Here is a 25,066-nt window from a genome sequence, read left to right as displayed (position 1 = left end):
GCCATCATATCTACTTGCCTTTATGATATTAGCATTTATCACGAGATATTATTAGCAGTTATCATTGCTTCTTAGATATCCAGAAGATACTTTTCTTTCTCTGATTTCTTTTATTAGCTGGGATACATTAATAAGAAAAAAGTTCTATTTAATGATATGATATGTTGCAGTACAGTTCATATAGGAAAGGCTGTGCTGATGCTCAATTCTTTTATTTTTGATTAGTTTAAACCATAGTGAAATGCATTGTCTAGTTGTATTACAAATTAATGAAATTAAATGGATTTAGATTTTGTGATGTTTTAGTTCATAGAAGTTTTAACTATTTTCTTGCTTAATTTTTTTTTCTATTGTTAGTATGAAAATCTACTTATGTGTTCCTACAGCTTCTTCCCAGGTTTTGCAGACCTGATATGCTGTTTCATACTGATCTCATCTATTTTCTGTTCAAACATGAAATTAGCCACTTCTGGGCTCTTCTTTCACTTTTTGTGAAGTTGATAGAGATTCCACAGTATGAATGGCGATTTTCATTACTATGCCTTTCTTTTTTATATTTTTTGTGAACAGTGTTAGAATTGAACACTTTTATATATAAAATATACATGAATTTTGCAGTATTTCTTTTTTGGGGGGCACACCCGGTGATGCTTAGGGGTTACTCCTAGCTATGTACTCATAAATCTTTTCTGGCTTGGAGGACCATATGGGATGCCGGAGGATTGAATCGCGGTTCATCCTAGGTCAGACGCTTTCAAGGAAAACACCCTACTGCTTGCGCCATCGCTCCAGCCCCAGTATTTCTTATTTTTAAGCTTATTTCTCTTTTGTTTGTTTTTGGGCCACACCTGCTGGTGCTTGGGTTACTTTTGGTTCTGTGTTCAAAAATTACTCCTGGCAGGCTCTGGAGACTATGCGGTGTCAAGGATCAAACTCGGATCTATAGTGCAAAGCTATTGCCCTACACACCGTGCTTTCACTCTGGCATCAAATCAATACTTTTGCTTGTTTCTGGGCAATACCCAGGAAGTGCTCTGGCTCTGCTCTCATTTGATGGTGCTCAGGAAGCCTTTGGGATGCCTGGGATCGAATCCCGGTCAGCCAACTGCAATGCAAGCACCTAGCTCACCCGATGCCAACTTTCCTATCTCTGCAGTCCCAGATTTAAGGTTATTTCTCTAGAATATATTTTCCCTATGATGAAAATCTTAATAGATTGCATTAATTGAATTCCCTATTGGTTAATCTCAAAAATGTATGCAATGATATCTCAGAATAAGTACTGTTACTGAATATGAAGAAAAATTTTTATTTAAATATAGTACCTAAAATTAAATACTATACATGCCACTTGGCCAAATTATGTGTCTACAGTTTTTCTTTCTACAGAGTTTCTAAATGACTCATACTGCCCCAATATCTTTAGTTTCTTAAAAATTAGAGTCTTATACTATATATTACATAATTTTAAATTCATAAGATAGGCTTTTCTGTTTGCTTTGGGCCACATGTGGAGGGTTTCAGGGGGCATGCATGGTGCCTGGAATTGAATCTGAGTCAAGTGCATACAAGATAAATACCTTACCTGCTAAGATGTTTTTTGACCCAGTTAGCATTATATTAAAACCAAATAGCTTTGCAACTGGAGAGATATTTTACTTGCCTTGCATTTGGTCAAACTAGGTTCTGTTCCTAGTATATGTTCCTCAAACTCCACCAGGAGTGATTCCTAAGCACAAAGCCAAAAATAAGCCTTGAATACCACTAGGTATAGCCTCAAAACAAACAAAATCAACCAAGTTTATTTCCCATTCTGCACTGTCATTGAAAAGATAGAAGATATTACAAAGTCATGTATTATTCTAATTTTTATGGGTCCTAGGTAGAGGAACAAAACCGTCTGTTCCAACAACCTGATACCTTCATAACAATTTATTTTTCTGTCTTAACATTTTGAGGCGGATGAAGTGAACATCAAATCTGCACAATAATACCTAATTTTCTCCTAATAAACTGATTTTAGAAAATAATGTTTGTTAAACTTAGCATAGCTTTCTTATTGACTTGAAATATACAGTAAAACATGATTAAAAAGAAATCAGAAAATGAAAGTTAAGAGATCTGAAATGACCAAACCTAATTCATTTTGGGGACAAGTAAAAAGGAATGCGTAGTGCAGAAATCACTTAAACTACTTGTACCCACTAATGAGCATTGAATTAGATTCTCCCAGGACTTAAGAACTAAGAGTTATCACAGACTGCTCAATAAAAGTATTAGTTCAATGTGTAACAGAAGGGGAAATGAAGGAAAGAAACAAAAGTGGAATTCCCTCAGCCAAACATAAATTGGTAATGATTTTATTCACTCAATAACATTGCATTCCTCCCAAGTATTAGGCAATTCAACCTGCTCATACAAATATGAAAAGGTTATTATGTACTTTGCTCATTCCCCCAGGTCATAGACAAGCAGGGAAATAAAAACTTTCTGTAATAACTAAAAGTATAGAGAGTAGACTTCCACAGAAGTACTATGAAATCCTTGCTAGAAAATTAAAACATTTTGGTATTGACTTTAAATCTATGATGGGTTCAGTATATGAAACTCATATATTGAAATTAAGTGAGACAGTTATTTAATCAAATTTCTTTAAGGTAGATAAACAATTTTACACAGTAATCTCAAAATTGTTTTCTATGGCACACATGTCCTAAAGACTGTTCCTAATTATCTCCAAAGTCAGGGGGGTTTATGATATACTGGTGAGAATCAGCCTGAAAGATTTCTTTGCTGCTGTAGTTCTCAGAGCCTTTCCTCAGTTGTGTTTTGTTAATAGATGAGAGGAGAGTGTATACAAGCAGTTACATCCATTTTATTTGCTTAAGACAATAACATTTTGTGAAATGTTTCAAGGGCCTAGAGGTCAGGGAGCTTCGTACTTATCGTGCTTGTGTGAGGCCCATGGTTTAATTCTTGACTCTTCCCCGCAAAAACAAAAAACAACAACAACAACAACAAAACTAGTAAGAATGAGAGAGAAATTGTTTTTAGTTGATAGTTTTGGGGAAGTGATTAGAATTCTTTTTTAGCTTTTAAATATTTTAATACATATACAGTAAGATATAGTTTTCTCCTAATTAATTATATATTACAGATTATGATTACCACAACTAAGAAATTAACAAGTATGTAAATAACTTATTCAGTATTCAAATTTTAGGTAATTTTTTTAATTAGATTTTTTTTTTATTTTGGTTTTTGGGTCACACCTGGCAGTGCTCAGGGGTTGTTCCTGGCTCTATGTTCAGAAATTGCTCCTGGGCAGGCACGGGGGACCATATGGGACATCGGGTTTTGAACCACCGACCTTCTGCATGCAAGGCCTTACCTCCATGCTATCTCTCTGGCCCCTTAATTAGAAAATTTAACACAAACTAGGTAAAGGAAAAATTATGGGAGAAATTTCTCTCATATTTTCTTTCCCTGTTTGTTGCTATGCTGACCTGGGTACATACTCTTACCTGTTGTCTTGCATACTGGTCTTGGGGGTCTCTGAGGGTGATTTGCTGGAATGCACCACTGCTTGCTGGAGTCCTGCTCTTAGCAATGGTATTTATGCATATTCTGGTGCATTGCTTGTATAGGTTGTTATTCTAAAAACACAAGTGCTACATACCTGATCATGATCCATGTAGGTCTTTTTCTTGCACTGATTGTTAGTTTGCACACTTCAGGTGTGTGCTCCCACATACCCAGTCATGCCCGTAAATTGCTTGTTGTGCTGTGGTGCAGGGATTCAGTCAGCAAAGATTCAGAATTTGTGCTTTGTGCGTGGCATTGAACTTGAAATCTCATGCTTGAAAAAGAAGCACTTTTGTTGCTGAACCATTCACAGCCAAGAAGGGAGGGAAGTTCTGGTGCACATTACTCTGAATTGGCCTACCTCAGTGGATCCAAGGAATCGTGTAGAAATCCAATTTTTGGGGGCTATAACTGGTTGTACTCACAGCTTACTCCTGACTGTTCAAGGATCACTCTTGGCAGATATCGGGGGGGGGGGGGGGAGATAAGTGGTTCTGGGCATCATTCCTTCATCACCTGTATGCAAGACAAGCATTCTGCCTACTGTTTTCTCTCTCTCTCTCTCTTTTTTTTTTTTTGGTTTTGGTTTTTGGGTCATACCTGGCAGTGCTTGCAGGGGTCTCAAAGTTGTAGCCCACGGGCCACAAACGGCCCTCTGTACAACATTTTATGGCCCTGCCCTAGAGGAATCTTTTTTGTTTTGTTTTGTTTTGCTTTAGTTGTTTGGGTCACACCCCCCAATATTCAAGGCTTACTACTGACTTTGCACTCAAGAATCACCCCGACTTTGCCTCCTCCGGCCCGCAGGTAAATTGAGTTTGAGACCCCTGAAAGGGTTCCTCCTGGCTCTACACTCAGAAATCGCTCCTGGCAGGCTTGGGGGACCATATGGGATGCCAGGATTCGAACCACTGTCCTTCTGCATGTGAGGCAAACACCCTGCCTCCATGCTATCTCTCTGGCCCCCCTACTGTTTTATCTTTCGGTCTTATAAATCTAGTTCTTTATGGTTTCCTTGGAATACCTCTGATCTCTCCTACATCATTGGTTTTGTTTTCACAAAAATGTCTTTTTTCATAGTATTGCAAGATAAATATTCCTGGTTTAATTGAATACAAATAATAGTGTTTGCTTTGATATTCTAAGAAAAACTTAGGTGTACACATCTTTTCCCTCTCCTCACCTCCTTTCCCATTCAGTTATATTTTGACTTTTGAGCCTTAACTCCCTGGTCATATCCCTTTGGGACAATGAACTTTAATAGGACTGAAACGTTCGTGGGTACCAGCAGTACCAAAGTATTTTGATGTTTATTTGGACAGGAAGTATATAGTGTTGGACATCTTTTCATGTTAAATTTATACATGGGGTATATAGATCAATTCAACTGTGTTTTTATTATGATAATACCATGTTGTCTTTCTGATTTTTAAGAATTTGAGGAGCAATATTTTGAGAATTGTGAATGTCTTATTTCCTTATTTCAATTTTACACTGAGATTTTAGCAAATCATTAGATTATAGGTCACTTGTACCCATCTTTCTGCAGCCTTATGATTTTACAATTTCTTTTGTCTTCCTTCCATTTTGAGTTTATTTGTTCTGCTGTTTGGGGACACACAGCTTCATCATCTTTATTTGTTCCCACCTTTGCTTTTATCTTTAGACTTAATAATTGCATGCAAGTCTCATGCTTATCATCAGCTCATAGTGAGTTATAGCTTGTTTAGAAGAAACTTATCATCTGGGACACTGCCTAGAAAGGACTTGTAAGCTCAGCATCCCTAGTTCATAGTCACCTAAAATATTTTCTATACACTTGGAACTTGAAGGACAGCTTGTTGATTTTTCTGATTATGGCAAGTGGACCTTCTTACTTAATGATTGTGGGGGAGTGAAATGTCATAGAGAACCAGGTTAATTCTATATAACGTATTCTTAAAATTTGGAAGGTTATAAATACATTGGACTTTATTTTTTATTAGGTACTTGCTCTTGTCCACTTCTTACCTCTTTTATATTTAAATTTTTCTTTTTTTTTTTTCTTTTTTTTTTTTTTTTTTTGGCTCCTTTCTAGTTTCTCTGGGATCAATTCTCTTTTAGATATCTGACAATTTAGTTTTTTGTTTGTTTGTTTTTGGGCCACACTCAGCAGTGATCAGAGGTTATTCCTGGGCTCTACACTCAGAAATTACTCCTGGCAGTGCTCTGGGGACCATATGAGATGCTAGAAATTGAACCTGGGTTGGTTGCATGTCTGGCTGTATTATGCCTTTGCACCAAGGTTTTTTTTTTGTTTGTTTGTTTTGTTTTTTAATTTCTAATGTAATTTGATCTTCAGTTTATTTCTAGAGCCTATTAAAATCTAGTTTCATGTGTTTTAACTCTTACATGTTTAAGTGTTTTTTTAATCTTTCACATTTATAGGCTTTATCTTAGTGCATTGTATTTAGGCTCAGGTATTGTATTGTCCTTTTCTTTTATTCTGCTTCAAGCTATTGAGAATTTCTGGCACCTCGGATATATTTAGTTTTCTTTTGTTCTTATAAAAACATTGAAACGATAGTAGTCTACCCTTTATTTCATCTGTTTTCTTTCCTTAGATGATTACTAATGCTGGTTTGTAAAATGATGTGGGAGTTTGGATGACTTACCCTATTTCACAAGTGTCCCTTGGAGTCATTGGTTATCAGTGACTTTGGAGGGATTGGAAAAGGTAGATGTCCTTATGATTTTGTGATCATTCCTTTTTTTTTTCTTTCTCTCTTCTTCATAAGTCTTCAAGGAGTGCCTTTTCCAGGTATTTCCTTTGTCTCCTGGAAAAAGGTACTCTGTTGCTTCTGTCCCTGTGAGTTCTTGTGTTTCTCTACCAACAATGTGGCTTCCCTTTTCTCAGATGCCCTACAAATCCCATCCCTCAGAATTTTTTATCCTTTTCTGCTTCTACACCCTGCTTTCAACTCTCTAGTGTTTTCCAGAGTTGGTTCTGATGAGGTTCAGTACTCTTTTTATCCCTGATATAGAATTTGAAGTTTCTTCATTTTTCTTTTATTGTATGAGGTGAACATGTGTCATCAGCATTTGAACATATTCCCCCTTAATTTATCTCCATGCTTTGGTTTTTTGAGAGATGCGCAGAAAAATAGAAATCAGATGTTTTTTATTACTCCCCTGGAACAGGATTAGGTTCGTGAGAGCCTAGCTTGAGTAGAAGACTTGAGAACATCACATTTCACATTTTTCTCTTTTTGCATTCCTGCTGCAGAATTAATTTCTGCTACAGAATTCTTCTCTCAGTTACCTAGATACAGATGATTAAACCCAGAGACATCACAGCCAATAACACACAAATTTCTGTCATTTTCATTCATTTCCTGATTACTGATGGTACTATCAGTTGCCAGATTTTACTAATAAAGATGGTGGGTACCCAGTTAAGTATGGATTTCAGAGATATAATGAATAATTTTTTGGAAAACTCTTAAAGGCAAACTTCAAGTAATAATGGTGATACTGAGGAACTGTTTTCTTTTATCAGGTAAAATTTGTTTGGGTTCTCCATTCTTCCTCTCTGTACTGAGGATTGTAATATGAGTGAGGGGAACTATGGTGGTTACCATGGAACTAGAAACCACACTCAGAGGACAATCCATCTAGTCATGATAGCTGAGAAGCTGCAAAGAATTTGGTTTCTTACTAGTAGTTTTACTCTTCTATATCAAAGTTGGAATTACTGCTTCCTGATTTCAATTCATGAGATTTCATTTGTTTGCATTTCAAAAAAGCATTCAAAATAGGATAAACTCCATTTCACTAGAAAGTAAATTCAGATACACAGATTAAACTTCCTTCCCATTCTCCTTTTCTTCTTCTTCCCTTTCTCCCTCCCTCCTTCCCTCCCTCTCCCCTCTGATCCCTCCCTCCTTCTCTTCCTTTCCTATTTAAGGCAAATATTCCATCCCTGGCCCCAAAAAACATCATGTCATCTTCATTTTTTCATTTTTTGACTAACATCCTGCTAATAATATAAGACATAGAATGTTCCATCTCCCCACCCACGTTGTGTCAGCACCCTTTCACCAATGTGCCATGGTTTTCCACCTGCACCACACCCTGCTCCCTTTGTAAACTCATTAATTATTATTATTATTATTATTATTATTATTAGTAGTAGTAGTAGTAGTAGTAGTAGTAGTAGTAGTAGTAGTATAACTTAGGTAGATTATGTGCTTATAAAATTATTGAACCTTAAGAGTTTTGATTTTTACTGAGGGGGGGGGTCACACTGGGCAGTGCTCAGAGCTTACTTCTGGCTCAGTGCTCAGGGATCTCTCCCAGTGAGGGGGACCGTATGGTATGCCAGAGATTGAACTCAAGTCACCCATGTGCAAGGCAAATGTGCTACTTGCTATATTATCTTTCTGGTCCTTATACATTGATCATATATATATATGTATATATATACACACATATATTCATATAGATGTTATTTTACTTCTACACCACTAAAGTGTCTGAGACACTCTACCCATGTCCTTATGTTGTCTCGAATCTGCCTCCTCATTGCCCTTCCCAAAACACTCTTCCCCTAACGAGGCATTCTCATTTCTATAATTAAAAGCTAAAAACTTAAACTCTTCTTTTGAAGGGAGATTTTTCTCTTTGTCTTTGTCCTTTTTTGGTTATAGGAATCTTTTTTTTTTCTATGTTCTTTTTTCCTTCCTAATAACACTAGGTGGTTGCAAATGAAATTACAAAGGGTGGGTTTTACTGCCATGTTGGGCAAACAACTGTTTATATCACTTCAACTCCTACTCCATTGCTTTGTTGTTTCCCTTTGAATTTCCTCTCCTAATGAAAGAAAAGTGAAAGTGTGTCACTGTTAGATATGGAGATGTTTGGACCATGCTTGTAAAATATTAAAGTTAATTACTACATCTTCGTTTGCTAATTGGATAGGTAGAAAAGACAGGTGGTAGGAAAAAACAGGTTCTAAAATATTTATGTCATCCCTGATGAATGTGTCTATGGAAAACTGTTAGTAAGGTTATATTAGCCTTATTCCTTTCATGAATGCATGGAAAAAAATGTGACATGGTAGTGTTGCAATGTATCCTGATTATGCCATTATGAGATACTCTAGAGAAAGTTCTGTGTTCAAATCTTCTAGGTAAAGATGTGCACCATATTTATATACAGTTGCTTTTCTGGGATTATTTTTCTCTAGTAGGAGGCTACTAAAGCAAGTGGCTAGCTTAGATTCTCGAAAGAAGTTGACATTTTTTATTAATAAGAAAAATATTTGCAATTATGCTTGCTAGCGTAAGGTAAAAATGACTGTTTTTCTTACTCATTATTCTCAGAGTCCAGAGAGATTCTCACCAGGTCAAAGAAACAAACTTCTCTGTAGTTTCCTTTACTGGTAGCTAATTAAATGGATTATGAAATTCTTTATCTTTTCAAAGCATCTACTACTAACCACAGAAGAAATTCCACAATGTATTATTGGTCTGTTCGAGAAAAATGCTCTGTTGCGTTTTCCTTTGAAAAATTTGTGTATATTTTATACTAGTTTCATCAAGTGAGTGTTGGAAGCAGAGATGTCAGATAGATTCAGACCGTTATTGTTCTGTCTAAAAGAAACATTATTAAAGCAGAATTTTTAGTCACTATCTGAATTGATTTTCTTCATGGTGTGTTTCACTTTGCAGCATAAGTAAATTTATTTTTTTATGCATCACCATAATAGCACATATTATTTATTACTCTAGGTTTTTCTCTTAGGAATTATTTTGTTTTATAATTTCTATTTAAATGTGATGAAATATTTTAAAAAATTAAATGACAATAAGTCTGGAACATCATTTTGATTCAGACTTTCTCTTCTAAGGGTAAGGCTTCTGGTCTGATAGCGCTAAAGATCTTTCGGAATGAAGTTTGTATGTTCAGTGAATAAAGGTCAGTCAGTAACAACACAATTCTAAAGTACTTAATATATAAACTCAATAACAAATTTCCCTTGATGTTATTTAATTTCTCTTTATTTCCTCATAACTTCTCCGTACCTGTAATTACCGTATTTATTCAAGCATAAGCCAGCTTTTTCTCTCACAAATTTTGTGCCAAAAATTTGAACTTGGCTTATACTCGGGTCATACAGGTTATTTGATTCAGTTTGTGAGCACTATGGTCTCCAGTCGTCTTATGCAGTCTGCTGGAGGGGCCGGTGCTTCAGCCCAGTCTACAAGTTGCAGCTGGCTGAAGAGGTAGGCGGCTGACAGTACTGTATGCCACTAAACTATTTAACTCACAATAGTCTGTGCTTTGTATGAGACTGACAGCAGTGATGATGATATCTGCGAACTCAGTGATGATGACAATGTCTATGCTGATACCCTCACGTCAGATACAGCTAAAGCTCTATTTGGACATACAGATGATGAGGAGGAGGAACCCGTTTTGAAGGATTTAACCTTTTTGGTTTAGCTTGATCACCTGTTAAGCTACGGTGTTCTGCAGTTTATTTAAAGTTTTAAAGTTATTGTTGCTAGTTTAGTTTTTCTTTAGCAATAAATATTGGAAAACCTTTAACCTACTGATTGCTCAATTATTGTAATTGTTTTGGACATATATTTTTATTTTTGAAGTTTACCAGTGACTGCTGCATTTTCCACCTCAGCTTAATACTCAAGTTACTAAGGTTTCTCAGTTTTTAGGGTAAAATTAAGGAGGGGATCGGCTTATACTCGGGTCTGCTATACTTGAGTATATATGGTATATTGTTTATCTTGTCTCTCTATTAGGTATGTCCTTCAACTCGAGTACAAATGTTGTGAAGTTCAGACCATGTGTTTGCTCATTGCCTGAAGTGAACTCTGTATCTTAAAACAAAATTAGTTTAGGTTAGACAACTAAAGACAAACCAAGAAAACATAGGTGAATTAATTAAATATTCTAACATTTAATATGTAAAAAATGATAATGTATCTACATTCTTTTAGTTAGTATGGAATGAAAATTATGTTCTTCAGAAGTGCTCACAGAGAATACAACTGGGACAAATATATAGTGAAAAAAATTTTTTTAGCCATTTGATCTTTGTAAACCATTTATATTAATAAGAAACATCTTAAATTTTCATGTCAGTCAGCCTTTTAGTCACTTCCAGGCCTTGAAGGCCTGGGTATTCTTGAATTAACATCTGCCTGGGAAGATTGGTGTAAGAATACTGACTCGAGCTTAGAGTCTGATTAACCCCAATGATATGAGCTGTAATAACCATTGTTCTTAGTCACTATGTTTTGGGGTAGTTGGTTTATAGTACTTAGAAAAGAAAAAGTGGACAACATAAAGTGCATTTGTTGAGTTTTGTTTTCTTTTTCTGAATAGCGTAATGTTTTTATTCATTCTTTGATTACATAAAAACCTAAAAGACTAGGGGTCAGAGCTGTCAATGTCAGAGTACATTGGATAGTACATTTGTCTTGCACACAGCTCAACCTCTGAGCACTGCTGGATGTGGTCGTAAAAGCCCCGCACCCCAAACCCCACAACAACTAAACCAAAACACTTAAAGAAAAGTTATCGTAAAGAATTTGTTACTAATAAATACAAAGGATTTATGGCTGTCAAAATCTAGTGTTGACAGGAAATCTAAAGTGAATTCAGATTTTTTCTGTAATTCATATGACAATATGTGGGCTTTGATTGGCCTCTTCTGATTCTTTGCTTAAATTGTTGCTATTTGAGGGTAAGGTTGGACCACAACCAAAGTGCTTGCGGGGGCCGCTGATGGCTGGGCTCAGCCATCATGATGCCAGGGATCTAACATGTGTTGGGCATTTTCAGAGCAAATATCTTACTCCTTGTACTATTTCTCCAACTTTAATTGCTTAATTTAAAAAATGAGAATTTTAAAAGACTGATAATTACTTTGTCTTTTTCAAAGTTTCATGCTACAATTACTATTTTTTTATTGATGAGTGTGCTGGAAGAATAACAAAAACTGTTTAGAATATTTAGAATATTCAGAAAGTTGAGTCATTTATTTTATATACTAATGAGAAAACAAGTTGAAAATATGAAAATGTTATTTGAAAAGTTAAATTCCATTAATTTTTATAGATCATTCCTGCATACCCACATCATTTTTATCCGTTAAGGGTATCTACCATAATGTGCTATTCTTTTAGGTAAATATTAAAAGAAATATCATTAAGTCCAGATTCTGCTCCTGTTTATGCTAAATGTAAACAAGTTGTAGTGTGTATTGTTCAGAAACTTCACTAAATTTTTGTTATGGAAGGAGAACTCTTTAAGAGTTCTGGGCATTACTTAATTATGAACTAAACTAGTCAACTGACTTTGATCCTTTCTTCCTCCTTCCTTCATTTCATTTCCCTTCAATATATGCTTTTTATGTGTCTAGTTTTTTTTATTGAAAATATCTTTTTTAGGGGCCGGAGAGATAGCATGGACGTAGGCACTTGCCTTGCATGCAGAAGGTCGGTGGTTCGAATATTGGCATCCCATATGGTCCCCCAAACATGCCAGGAGCGATTTCTGAGCGTAGAGCCAGGAGTAAACCCTGAGGAAAAAAAAAAAGAAAAAGAAAGAAAGAAAGAAAGAAAATATCTTTTTTGGGAATGTATGAGAATAGCTTTTAATGTTCAGAAGTTCTGTTTGTAGATGAGAGGGATTATTACAGAAGCTATATTTCTAGCCTGGGAAGAGCAAACAACCCTGGGCATGAGTGATCATGGAGCTAAGTGGAAAGGTGAAGAAACAATTTTTTTTTTAAAATAAAACTTGCATTTTAGAAATCCAGCTCATCTCAATTCTTATCTTAAAACCCTTAGATTATATTATGAGTTCTTACAAGGAGTTCACACTTCAAAAAATAATCATTTGACTTACAAGAACTTTTATTGTCTTTTCAGTTTATCTCTCTAGTCACATTTCTACCATTTTCCCTCACACTGTTCCCATTCCTTTCTTCCAGCTGTATTGCATTTCTTCCAGTTCCTTTAACACTCAGTCATACTTTGATTACTATATACCCTTAGCAAAAATAAACAACCCTTTTCTCTTTTCCTTGTTTTTTGGCTACTTAATTCATATCTGGGGCCTTGGTTTAAATAATATTCTCTAGAAGTCTTCTCAGCCTTCTCACACTTTGCCTGACTTACTAATGTCCATGGTTCCCATAGCACTCTGCCATCCCATTACATATTTTAGTATGTGTTTTGTACAATTTGTTTGTCATATAGACTTCAAAGACTTAGAACAGGAACACTGTCATGACCAGTGGAGTGACTAGAATGAAGTAAGTGCCTGATAACTTTTTTTTTGTGAAGGAGATAGATTGAGAGCATGAGATGGGCTAGAGAGGCTAAAAGTAGTATTCTGAAGTGCAAAGGGATGTGAGATGGAGGAAATAAGAAAAAACTATAAGGACAAGAGTGAAGGAAGTAGTAGTTTCAAACCTATACTTGGTCATTTTGTCTTAGAAATGTCCATTAAGATTTTAGAGATCTTGATTACTTTTAGCAACAGCTCAGGTAACATAGCAACCAGTTCTGACTTGTACAGAAACCAGGATCTATAACTACAGAAACCTGACAGCAACAACTTTGATGCTGAAGAGCTGACCACCGAGAATGGCTAGGGGGGTTGGACAACTGAGTCTGCCTGGAGCCTTGAGTTGGTCTTATGCCAAAATACTTTTGGGGGGGGGGGCTAAGATCTCCCTGATTTTAGGTTCTTTCTTTTAGGTCTTTCTTTCCAGTTTCTTCCATATTTTGCTCTACTTATGCAAACAACAACTGTTACTCTCTCTCTCTCTCTCTCTCTCTCTCTCTCTCTCTCTCTCTGTCTCTCTCTCTCTCTTTTAGTGAATCTCCCAACTCTAAAGAGAAAAAAGGGAGTGTGCTAAACCTTCAGCTATTGTATTAATGACTTTATTGGTGATACAATAATTTTTACAAATACAAGTGATAATCAACTCTCCTTTTTTCATTTTTTTAATTCCCTATTCTCTTTCTATTTCTTAATAACTTCACTTTCTGTCATCCTGAAAAATGTATTATGATCAGTTATGTCAACTATGTAATATATTTTCTTTAAATAATTAAAAAATATATAAGATAAAGAAGAAACATAGAAATTTCTTCAATGAGAAAGGTTTACCTGTTGGTTTATTAGTTTTTTTGCTTTGCTGAATCTTTTTAGGACTGAAAATTTTAATTCTGAATGTATTTGGTTTGAAAGAGTCAAAGATGACCCTAGATTTATATATAAGAGATATTTTGTTTACTTAACAAAACGTATACTTTGTACACTTCTCCTTTGATTTCTCCACCCCTACTTGTTGTTTTAAAGACTTATTATTTTGTATATGAAATCAATTATTTGTTGAAAATGAACATCTATGTTAGTGATGAATTATGATTTAAGTATATCAGGCAAGGGAAAGCATGGAGATCCTAGAGAAGAACTAGATTAAAATATTTATGGAAGGCCATTGTAGTTGGTGAGTCATGGGTAAATTAGAAATTGAGCAAGATGCAGCAAGGGAGGCAGATAGAGTCAAATTCTTCTATGCTATTTATAGGTTTTGTGTTTTAATTGGGAGTGCCACCACTTTGTGAAATAAGTTCTCATATTGCATCAGCAATCTTGCAGAATTATATGATAGATAAACCAAAATCAAATATTATAACTTTATGAAGTTATTAGAGGTCAATGCACACAACTTTTAGAAAGATGTTAAGAATTAAAAGAATTTTCCTATACATGGATGTACATGGAATCTATTATGCTGAGTGAAATAAGCCAGAGGGAGAGAGATAGACCCAGAATAGTCTCACTTATCTACGTATGAGTTTTGAAAAAATAAAAGACATTTTTTTGCAATAATTCTCAGAAACAAAAGAGAGGAGGGCTGGAAGGTCCAGCTCACGACATGAAGCTCACCACAAAGAGTGATGTGTGCAGTTAGAGAAATAACTACACTGAGAACCATCATAACAATGTGAATGAATGAGTAAAGTAGAAAGCCTGTCTAGAGTACAGGCAAGGGTGTTGTGGGGTGGAGGGAGACTTGGGACATTGGTGATGGGAATGTTGCACTGAGTGAAGGGGGGTGTTCTTTACATGACTGAAACCCAACTACAATCATATTTGTAATCAAGGTGTTTAAATTAAGATATTGATAATAAAAAAAAACTCAAAGCATGTGGCACTTCATTGGTGTCCCAAAAGAAGAAGAAAAAGAATTAAAAGAGACAGTCATACACAGTGAACTTTCGTTTCATAATGTCTGATCAGAGGACAGAACAGAAAGTGTAAAAATTTTCACTTTAAAACCTGACAGTGTCTGGGTCTTCAAAGTATAGGAGAGATTTTAAAAAAAAACTAAAAAAACAAGAGAAATTTAAAAGCAGCAAACAAAAATTTTAGACAGCACAATAAAGAAAAAGTAGAGAAAAAGTTTTTTAAAGTAAAATATATAAATGACCCAAAAAAGGGGAAGGGAAGAAATTAGACAAAATTTTAGTATTAAAAATGAAACTCATGATCTCATTATAGACCTAAAAAAACTCAAAAAAGGGGAAGGGGAGAAATTAGACAAAATTTTAGTATTAGAAATGAAACACACGATCTCATTGTAGACCCACCCAATGGTTGGAATGATGACAAGTTACTTTTAAGAACATCAATTCAAAATCAGAATGCCAAGTACCTATTTCTTTAAAACTGCAAACTACCCAAAATAAAGCAGGTAACTAGAGGATTCCTAAATTGTTTTTATAAAGAAAATGAGATCAGTTTTTGTGTAGATCAACTCAGATGTTCCTGTAGATGTAGATGTGCTGTGTTTATGGAGGAGGTAAATTAAAACTCTGCTTCTTCAATCAACTTGGCTCTGCTTCTCTAAGGCTTTTTATTAAGAGGGACTATTTTGCTTCACAGAAAAATGGAAAGAGAGACTTAGGTTTCCCAAATACCTCCCATCACACTCAGGCATAGCTTTTCCCTGTAACACTCAACACCGGTGTGGTACATTTATTACAGGTGATGAACCTACATTGATGCATCAGATACTCAGTCCAAAAAGTTTTAAAGTTACAGTAGGATTCAGTCATGATAATGCATATTCCATTAATTTGGGAAAATGTATAATGGTAAGTATCTCATCATTAGATTATGTACAGACAGAACAAAAATCTTCTGGTCTAAATACCTGGCAGCCACCTTTTTTTTTTTTCCCCTTTTGATTTGGACCACACCCAGCTGTGTTTAGGGTTTATTCCTGGCTCTGCTCTTACTCCTGTAGGGCCTCATAAGGGATAATAAGGGGTGTCAATGATCAAACCCAGATCTGCTGCAAGGCGGCACCCTATTTGCATACTTCTTTGGTCCCATCTTTTAACTTTCTCCATGATGTTGCATATTCCAGAATATCATACAGTTTAAGGTGTATATGATAAAGCGTTTCCAAATTGACTTCTTTAATTTAGTAATATACTTACAAATTTTATCTGACTAGATAATATATTTTCATGACTAGATAATATATTTCATCTTATTAATGAATAATAGTGGTTACATATGCCACAGTATATTTGTTCATTTACTGAAGTATTCTTGGTTTGCTTTTGAGTTTGACAATTACAACTAATGCTACGATATTAACTATATGCAAATTTTTGCGTGGATTTTTTAAATTTCTTTGGATGAATGCCAGCTGATATAATTGCTAGATCATCTGCTAAGAATATGTTTAGATTTGTAAGAAAATTTCAAGTTGACTTCCAAAGTTTTCTGTACTTTTCTGTAATCCCCCCGGCATGTATAAGATTTCCTGTTGTTTCACATTTGTTCCTTCATTTGGTGGCAGCAGAATTTGGATTTTATCCATTGTATTAGAAGAATAGAAGTTTCTTTCTGTTGCTTTAATTTGCATCTCCCCTATGATATTTTTTGTATATATTTTTGCCATCTTTATTATTTATTTGGTGATGTGTCTATTTAGAATTTTGACATTTTTAAAATCAGGTTGCTCTCTTTTTATTCATTATTAAGAGCTCTTATGTTGTTTTAGTTTGCATTTTATATTTTGGTCTTTGATCCATTTTGGATTAATTTTTTTGTTTATTTGTTTTTGGTCCACACCCGGTGAAGCTCAGGGGTTACTCCTGGCTATGCACTCAGAAATCGCTCCTAGTTTGGGGAACCATATGGGAGGCCGGGCGATCAAACCTTGGTCAGTCCTAGGCTAGCGTGGGCTAGGCAGATGTCTTAGCGCTTGTGCCACCTCTCTGGCCCCCGGATTAATATTTTTGAAGTCTATAAGATCTGTGCTTAAATTCTAATTTTTTCATGTGGATATCTAGTTTACTTGTAACCACCTAATTATAAAATACTACATTTGTTGAATTGTGTTACTTTTATTATTTTATCAAAATCAGTTGATGATACTGGCTCAATTATTGATCTCACTACTAATTTAATTTTGAGAACTATATTCTTATTTTTGGTCATATTCTGTATACTATAGGTTTCATTTTCTTATTGGCTATTTCACTGGTATTATGTCGGATAATCTTGACATATATAATTGAGATGTGATCCTACTTCAAAGTTATATTAGCTGTTAATACTAATAGATGCAATTTGAAGAATTGGAATATTGATATAAATATGGGAATAAAACGTAAAAATTCATGGGAGGCTATTTGACTAATGTGCCAGAAAATATTTGCATAATCTGTCGCCCCTGCTACTCCATCTCCAGTTTTTGGGTGCTGAGCTGCAACTGAAAAATATTTGGGTTATATTACTTATTCTTCTCAAATATCAATTGCCCTTTTAGAATTCTCTTTCCCTAGACAATAGAGAAAAAACATGTTTTCATTATTTTATAGTAATACATCTCCCTCATTTGTAAAACAAATTCTTTATCCTTATTTTATTAGGGCCACAATCCTTCCTTAAGATATGTTTTAAGCAGAAACAGCTATCATCTGTTAGGGACTTGAGTCTTGTTAATTAATCTTGATAACAATTCTATGCATTTAGCCAAAAAGAGGCTGAAGAATTTGAGAAAATTTTAAATCAACAAGACCAGGAACAACATGGGTTAAAATAGTGTGGAGAAACAGGAAATACTCATGTATTCTGTATGAAAAGTAAATTGATTTATCCTCTATGGAAAGTATTTTGAAGAACTACCAACACATTAAAAATACATCTAATATGTTATCTAGCAATTCTGCTCTCCTATATATTTATGTGAAGCACCAAAATACTAACCCAAAAATATTTATGTACATCTATATTTATTTCAATATTATTCACTGAGCAGGAGCGATAGCACAATGATAGTGCTTTGAATGCAGCCAACCCAAGTGGACCCCAATTCTAATCCCAGCATTCCATATGGTCCCCTGAGCCTTCCAGGAGGGATTTCTGAGTGCAGAGCCAGAAGTAACCCCTGAGCATCACTGGGTGTGATCCCCCCCCCAAAAAAAACAACAACTTAAAATACTATTTACCATAGCCAGTCAAAATATGGAAATAATCCAGATGCCTCAAGAATGGATAAAGAGGGACCAGAGTGATAGGGGCATTTGCTTTGCATTTAGTTCAATCCAGAATCCCATGATTTCCCCAAGCATATCAGGAGTGATTTCTGAAAGAAGAATGGGAGTAATGCAGAGCACCGCTGGGTATGGCCCCCAAACAAAATCAATACAGAAAATTAATGGATATAGAAAATGTGTTATAGACACACAGTCAAATACTACTCAGCCTTAAAGATGAAATAATTTTTTTTGGCAGCAAGATAAATGGTACTGGAGGAACTCTTCTAAAACTCAAGTCTAAAAGGAATAGCATCTATTGAGTCATTCATTCTTAGGTGTGGAGTAGAGAATCAAAACACAAGAACAGAAAAGCAACTGAAATTTGGGGACCCAGGCTGCAAAACTGTGGATACCTCAAAGAGATTTACAAGGGAGAACCCAGTAGATTGTAGTGCAGGGATATTGGCTCTTTGGTGGTGCTGGTGGTGGTTGGTACTATATGCTTTGAAAGTCCATGGGAATGTATTTTAAAAACATAGTTATATGATTTTATCTCAAAACACATTTAAATAGAGTTAAATAACTTGACGTTGTTAGGCAGCTAAAGAGTTGGGGTGGCTCTAAAATCTTCCTTTACCTGTTCCTCTACTCCTCAGCAGCTACTCTGTTTGCTAGTGCTGAAACATACCAGGATTTCTTGGAATTTTTGAAACATCTATGGATTGAATCATTTTTCCTGAAATAATTGGACACTTTCAGTTTAGACCAGGTGTTTTATTTTTGTTTTGTTTTTTGTTTTTTCTTTTTTGCACATGTGTGATAATAGGATATTTGTTGTTGTTGTTGTTGTTGTTGTTGTTTGGGTCACACCCCGTGATGCTCAGTATTTACTTCTGGCTATGTACTCAGAAATTGCTCCTGGCTTGGGGGACCTTATAGGATGCCAGGGGATTGAACCACGGTCTGTCCTAGGGTAGCGCGTGCAAGGGCAAGTGCCCTACCTCTTACGCCACTGCTCCGGCCCCAATAATAGGATTCTAATCTGTCAGATTGGTCCATTAGTATAGTAATAAATATTTTAGCACTTCCTTTGGTTAGTTTAGATTAAAAATAATAACAACTGATAAAAAGGGGTTAGCATAAAGGACATAACAGGACTAAACGTGCAGATTTAGGTAAGGATTTAGGTAAGGAGAACAAAGGAGCATATCTAGACATACATAGCATCAGTAAAGAAATTCAAATAACAAATGTCATGAACTTTCATCAACATGATCATATTATTCACATAAGGTAGACTATTGTAGCATATGTAAACCTCCTATAATTCCTTCTTCCACTTACTACAACACTTGTTTAAGGAAATCTCACATATATAAAGCAAATATAATACACTGAAAATTCTGACTAGCCCATATTGTGAAAACCAGTGTACTGATCATAACACAATTGTGTGTAATAATATAATTTAAATCATTATCAGTATGATGACTAATGTTATAATATTAATGTTAAGTATAATCATATTAAATATAATTAATACATTTTATTATTTATATGTTATTAATTATATTTAATATGATTATATTTAACATTAATATTATAACATCACTTAATAGATTTAAAACACAACTACAGTTGACCTACTCTGCAGCTATCTCAATATGGTAGATTGTATATGAAATGGCCACAACAAATTGGTGTACTTTTTGTTTTCAGGTACTGTTAAAATGTTGGTCATCATGTTGAGTAAATAGGGTCCCATTCAAAAACTTGAAATCAAGTGATAAGTAACTTTTCCTTATCTATGTTTTCTATATTTTTGTTCTCTTTGTTCTTGAGTATTTGAAACAGCCAAATTAAAAACATTTAAATGTTTGGCTACTTGAAATATAAAAAATCCAAATTCCTCATTCAGGATTAGGGGTTCTCTGTTGTTATTTCTCAGTAGCAGGAACTCTTTTAGGATCTAATTATCTTTTCAGTTTTCTTTGATATTTTGGCAACCCCTTTATCTTATATTATGCAGTAAAAGTATAGGAAATTTCTCCTTCCACCAATATTATGTTGGCAGATGATACAAAAAGGTAAGACCCCCCCACCCAAGACTAATTTCGCAGAAGCAGAGGTGGAAGAAGGAAATCTAATTGCTCAACTTTTAACCCACATGTTTTTTGTAGACAGCTGGTTTCTTCATAATTACAAATTCAGGCAACATCCCTTGACTTCAGTATGGTAATTCCATTTATTGGTTACACACTTCCCATGAACTTCCTTCCTCAGCCCACTTCTTGACCACATTAACATTACTTAATATCACAAATCATACCACAGGTGGTTAGAGTAGATTCTGTCAGCATTGTGTGTGTGTGTGTGTGTGTATGTGTGTGTAGTTACAGGTGCCAGAGAGAAATGAAAAAAAATGTGGGGAAACATGCAGATGCTTAAAAAACTATCAGTTTCTAGTTTTTTCGAAATTAAAGTGACATGTGATGCGACACAGAGTGCACTCATTGTTAGAATGAATTCCTAATATTATTCCTAATGTAAGTTTATAGTATTCCACAGAACTAAAGTTTATATGGGGCATTTATTAATCCATTAATGTGAGGAGACCTTTGGAATCTCTCATGAGTTTGCATTTGACTTTGAGAGATCAGATTTGGAAAGAACTTGTGTTTATATTGTACTTAATGTAAAAGTTAATTTATGGCTACCTAATTTTTCTAATTTGTTGTCTTTAATACCGTTTTTCCCTTCTGTACTAAGCATGCTACTTTCTATCTTCACCTAGCATGGATCTTTCCTGCTCTAAGGCTTTTACATTTGCTTTGTCTTCTCTCAAGATACTCCAGGCTGTTAAGCAGACCAGTTGTTTCTCATTAGTTATATTTCCACTCCCAATTTCCATTTCTCAGAGACTGGATTCTTATTAGCAGATGCCACCTATAGAGATATATTTTTACACCAGCATCCACCATAATTTGACTATTTTTTTACACTCTAAATCATAGAAGTGTTCCAAATGGTTTTGTTGGTTCAGAGTGAGAACACTTAACAACTGAGCACTGCTTTGCATTTGAGAATCTTGGGTTTCAGCCTGGAACCACACAATCTTGAGCGCACTGCCAGGGGTGACCATACTGGGAATATGGGATTAACCTTTAAGCACTATCAGGTGTTTAACATATAGCCCCTGCCCTGTGGTCTTGCTGATTTGTGTCTTCCCACTTGTCTGTTTGAGGGGTCACAAAGTGAGACACTTCATTAGCCTGTTCTTATCATGTACCAGTCAGTATACAGTAGATACTCAGTCAAATGTAAGTAGAATCAGTGACCATGGGTTTATGCTTCACAACTTGCATGTCCCTTCCCATTCTGAAATACTGCATTGTTCTGAGGCTGAAAGGATTGTAAGACTGGAGGTGCCTTGGGGTGGGAGATAGGATTGTTGTGGCTTTAATTGCAGTAAATCACTTTTCTTTTGGATTTCAGAAAAGAATATCACCCAGTGGAATGTCAAATAGATGGGCATTGTGGAATGAAATTTCTATTTTGTACAAAATTATGCTCAGTGACTTTCCAGTCTGGCCCTTGAGTCTTTCAATGTACATGTCATCACACCAAAGTGTGTTTTACATTTTTTTGAACCTGATACTATTTTTTTTTCTTGTTTTTAGCTAGTACTGAATGAGTTAGCCTGCTTTCTCCTGATTGTGTCATAATAAGCCATTCTCAGTTCCTTGAAAGAGTTTGAAGAAATTTATTTTTTCTCACTTGTGGGTTTTTCACAAAAGCACACCTTGCTGACATTGTATAGAAACTGCCCAAATTAGTTTTCTTTGGAGCTTGGTTGGCAGTTAGGCATATGATTATATAATCATAGAGTATATGTTTTTCAATTACCTAGTTTGAATTTTTAAGTAAAGGCTATAATGTCTTTGCATGTGACACTGATGCATACTAATGGTATGATGGGCATCCATTACTCTACTGGTAGGGCAAACACTCTTAAATTTTTATACTCAGGCTTTTCCAAAGCATCTGTAGAGTTACAACAGGTCAGAGAAGGCAAAAGAGATTTCTGTTTAACTTGTCTTCCTTATATCTGATCTTTACTTTCCTCTCTTATTATACTAGAGTTCATACTTCTCCCAGAAGTCCATCATGTTTCCGTTAATTTACTACATTAAGAAAAAGGTGGGTTTTTTTTGTCTTCTCATTATTTAGTAATCAGCAATGTTCACTTATTTTCTCCTTTTCAGCACTGCAGTGACAACTCGCATCCCTGCCAATCAGACATGAATATTGAAGGAGCTTGGAAGAGAGGCTACACAGGGAAGAACATTGTGGTTACTATCCTGGATGATGGCATTGAGAGAACTCACCCGGATCTGATCCAAAATTATGTGAGTGCTTGCTGGGGTTTGGACTCTCTTGAGTCCTTGGAAGTAGAGGACCATGTATTGGGCTTCTCACACCGGGAGCAAGCTGCTGAGAAGTGCTGCTAAAAGATAAAGAAGTTTTATGTTGCTCCCTTGTAAAATGAGTTCAGGTGGCAGGCACCAGGTAATAACAATTCCAGTATTCAGATGCCTTTGAATTTCTAGCCAGTGAAAGACAGGACTAAGATAGCAGAAACCTCTTAATATGCAACCAGCAACCATCACTCTTCACTACAGTTTGCCCAGAACCAGTAACTGTTTCTTTTAGGAAGAAAAGTACACTAATTACAACCTTTCTCTTCATTCTACTGTTCTTCCCCACCCCTCCCTCTCCTGACTTTGGAATTAGTTAATTCCTTTTCTTAACATGGAGCCAGGGTTACTGGATTCAGATAAAGGAGGAGAAAGCAGTGAAAATGAATGAACGGGTTGCAACACATTTTCTTTTATTTGAAAGGTAATATTGAATGCCTGCCTTGGCCTTTTCCTAGACATTAAAGTTGGTTTCTGTACTTTAGAACTTCAGGGTTCCTTCTTCCACTGTGTTATTCACAGCTCAGAAACTGATCAATGGCCTTTCCATCCTCAACTCTCCAAATGTATTCCTTCCACCATCTTCTCTCCAAGTTAGGTTTTCAGCCATTCTTGTCTTCCATTATGCCATTCCTTTTCTGCTTCACATTTGTTTTTCTCTATACCTGACCATTGTCCTTACTGCACGTCTTTTGTTACTTAGAGTCTACAGTGTTTTCTTGATATCTACAAATATAACTTTCTGCTTTGTCAGACTCCGCTGGGACCCCCTGTGGCCCACATTTTTCATGTCTGCACATTTTCGTTCTGTCCTCTTTCTGTTGGCTGATCCCAGGGACTCTGACTCCACTTCACACACTCCTAAACTTTAGTCATCTCTTCCATGTTCCTCCCTGTTCTTCCATGATGCTTTTGGGTTTTGCAATTTGGGCTGAATTTCCCAAATTCAATGTTTCATGTTGGTAATAATCTTATCCCGTCCTAAAATTAGGATCTTCTTTTAACTTAAATATCTTAAATACCTAAACGTTTAATTAAACAACTAATTTAAGTGGTGTCCTTCTTCTGGCCCCTTGTCTTTTCACAGCATACAATTTTAAAAATGACTACAATCTAAGTAGGTGAGAGTTAACTTTCATTAATATAGAAAACATAACTATGGTTACTTGTCTTCTAGTAAAGAAATCTTGCCATGTGTAAAGGTTATATGTGGGTTCCTATTCTCCATTAAATAGAAATGTATTTGATTGGTTATAAATAGCTTTAACCTAATTGATATTAGGTTTTTTTTACCTTTTAATTTTTTATCTTAGAGGTAAAAAAATAATTCAGACTATTACTGTGCAATTAGTACAATTGGCTTTCTTCAATTTGAAAATTAGAATTGGTATAGAGAAAAATATGTTGGATGTAGTATAATATGAATGGGGTTCCAGTTGTGTTACACACACACTCCTTCTCCAAGACATTTCATTTTATGCCTTTGGCATAGTTATTTAATCTGTCTTAGACCTTATTTTTTTTCTCATAAGTAAAGGTAGTAAGACAGGCCATTGGAGACCAAACAAGCTAATGGAGAAAAGGATGGAGAAAAGGAGAGCTCCTATGGATGTTACCACCTTTATATGTGTAATTTGTTTAACTTACCCAAACATTTCAGACTGTACTACACATTATGCTAAGAAATAAGAGCTTTCAAAAAATAGAGATAGCATTTACTTTCACTAAAACTAAAATCATGAGCTACCATGTGGTATGAATAGTAATGATGGAACAATCCGTAATTTAGAGTTCTTTTGCACTCACTTTGAAAAATAAGTCGATCTTTGGTTTTAGTGATACTTTTGCCTTATTTGAAATACGATATAGAACAAAACTATTCATTATTTTGGTTAGGGTAATCTAGGACATCTTTGAAACAATTGGGTGTTCTGGCAAACAAATACTTCTTTGATCTATGGAGAGACTTTCTTTATCCTAAGAGGGAACAAACATGACACTGATAATTCCTAAACAAGACATCCTGACACCCCTAACGCATGGGTGTATTACTTAAACTGATTACTCTCCTGCAGAAATGTGTTTTAAGAATGCATGTGCCTTCAGGTTAATGGCTAGTTACTAAACATTCATCTCTGTTCTCTTTTCTCTCCTATGTGGTTATAGGATGCTCTGGCAAGTTGTGACGTGAATGGGAATGATTTAGACCCAATGCCTCGTTATGATGCAAGCAACGAGAACAAGTAAGGCCCAAGTGAGGGGTGACTGATGTGCTACTAGCAAGGAGCTTTTTCTCCTGTTCTTTTTCTGGGAAGTATTTTCTTGGAAATATTTGGTAACAAAAAATTTACTCTCTTTCCCCACCCCCATTATCTTTCTATTGAAGCTTCTATATAATAAAATGGGGGTAGTCTG

General features: G+C 35.4%; 1 protein-coding gene across 1 annotated transcript in view; it reads left to right on the top strand.

Annotated features, from left to right (window-relative positions):
- Nucleotides 1-25,066, top strand: part of PCSK5 (proprotein convertase subtilisin/kexin type 5) — a 321,133-nt gene that overhangs the window by 107,321 nt on the left and 188,746 nt on the right. The window contains exons 4-5 of the mRNA XM_049769756.1: nt 22,439-22,582; nt 24,818-24,894. Of these exons, the coding sequence (XP_049625713.1) occupies nt 22,439-22,582; nt 24,818-24,894 (221 nt within the window). The remainder of the gene's footprint in view (nt 1-22,438; nt 22,583-24,817; nt 24,895-25,066) is intronic.

This window comes from Suncus etruscus, chromosome 3 (genome assembly GCF_024139225.1).
Source record: "Suncus etruscus isolate mSunEtr1 chromosome 3, mSunEtr1.pri.cur, whole genome shotgun sequence".
Classification (NCBI taxonomy): Eukaryota; Metazoa; Chordata; class Mammalia; order Eulipotyphla; family Soricidae; genus Suncus; species Suncus etruscus.
The sequence above is the reverse complement of the archived record's forward strand: the minus strand, read 5'-3'. Positions and strand labels throughout refer to the sequence as shown.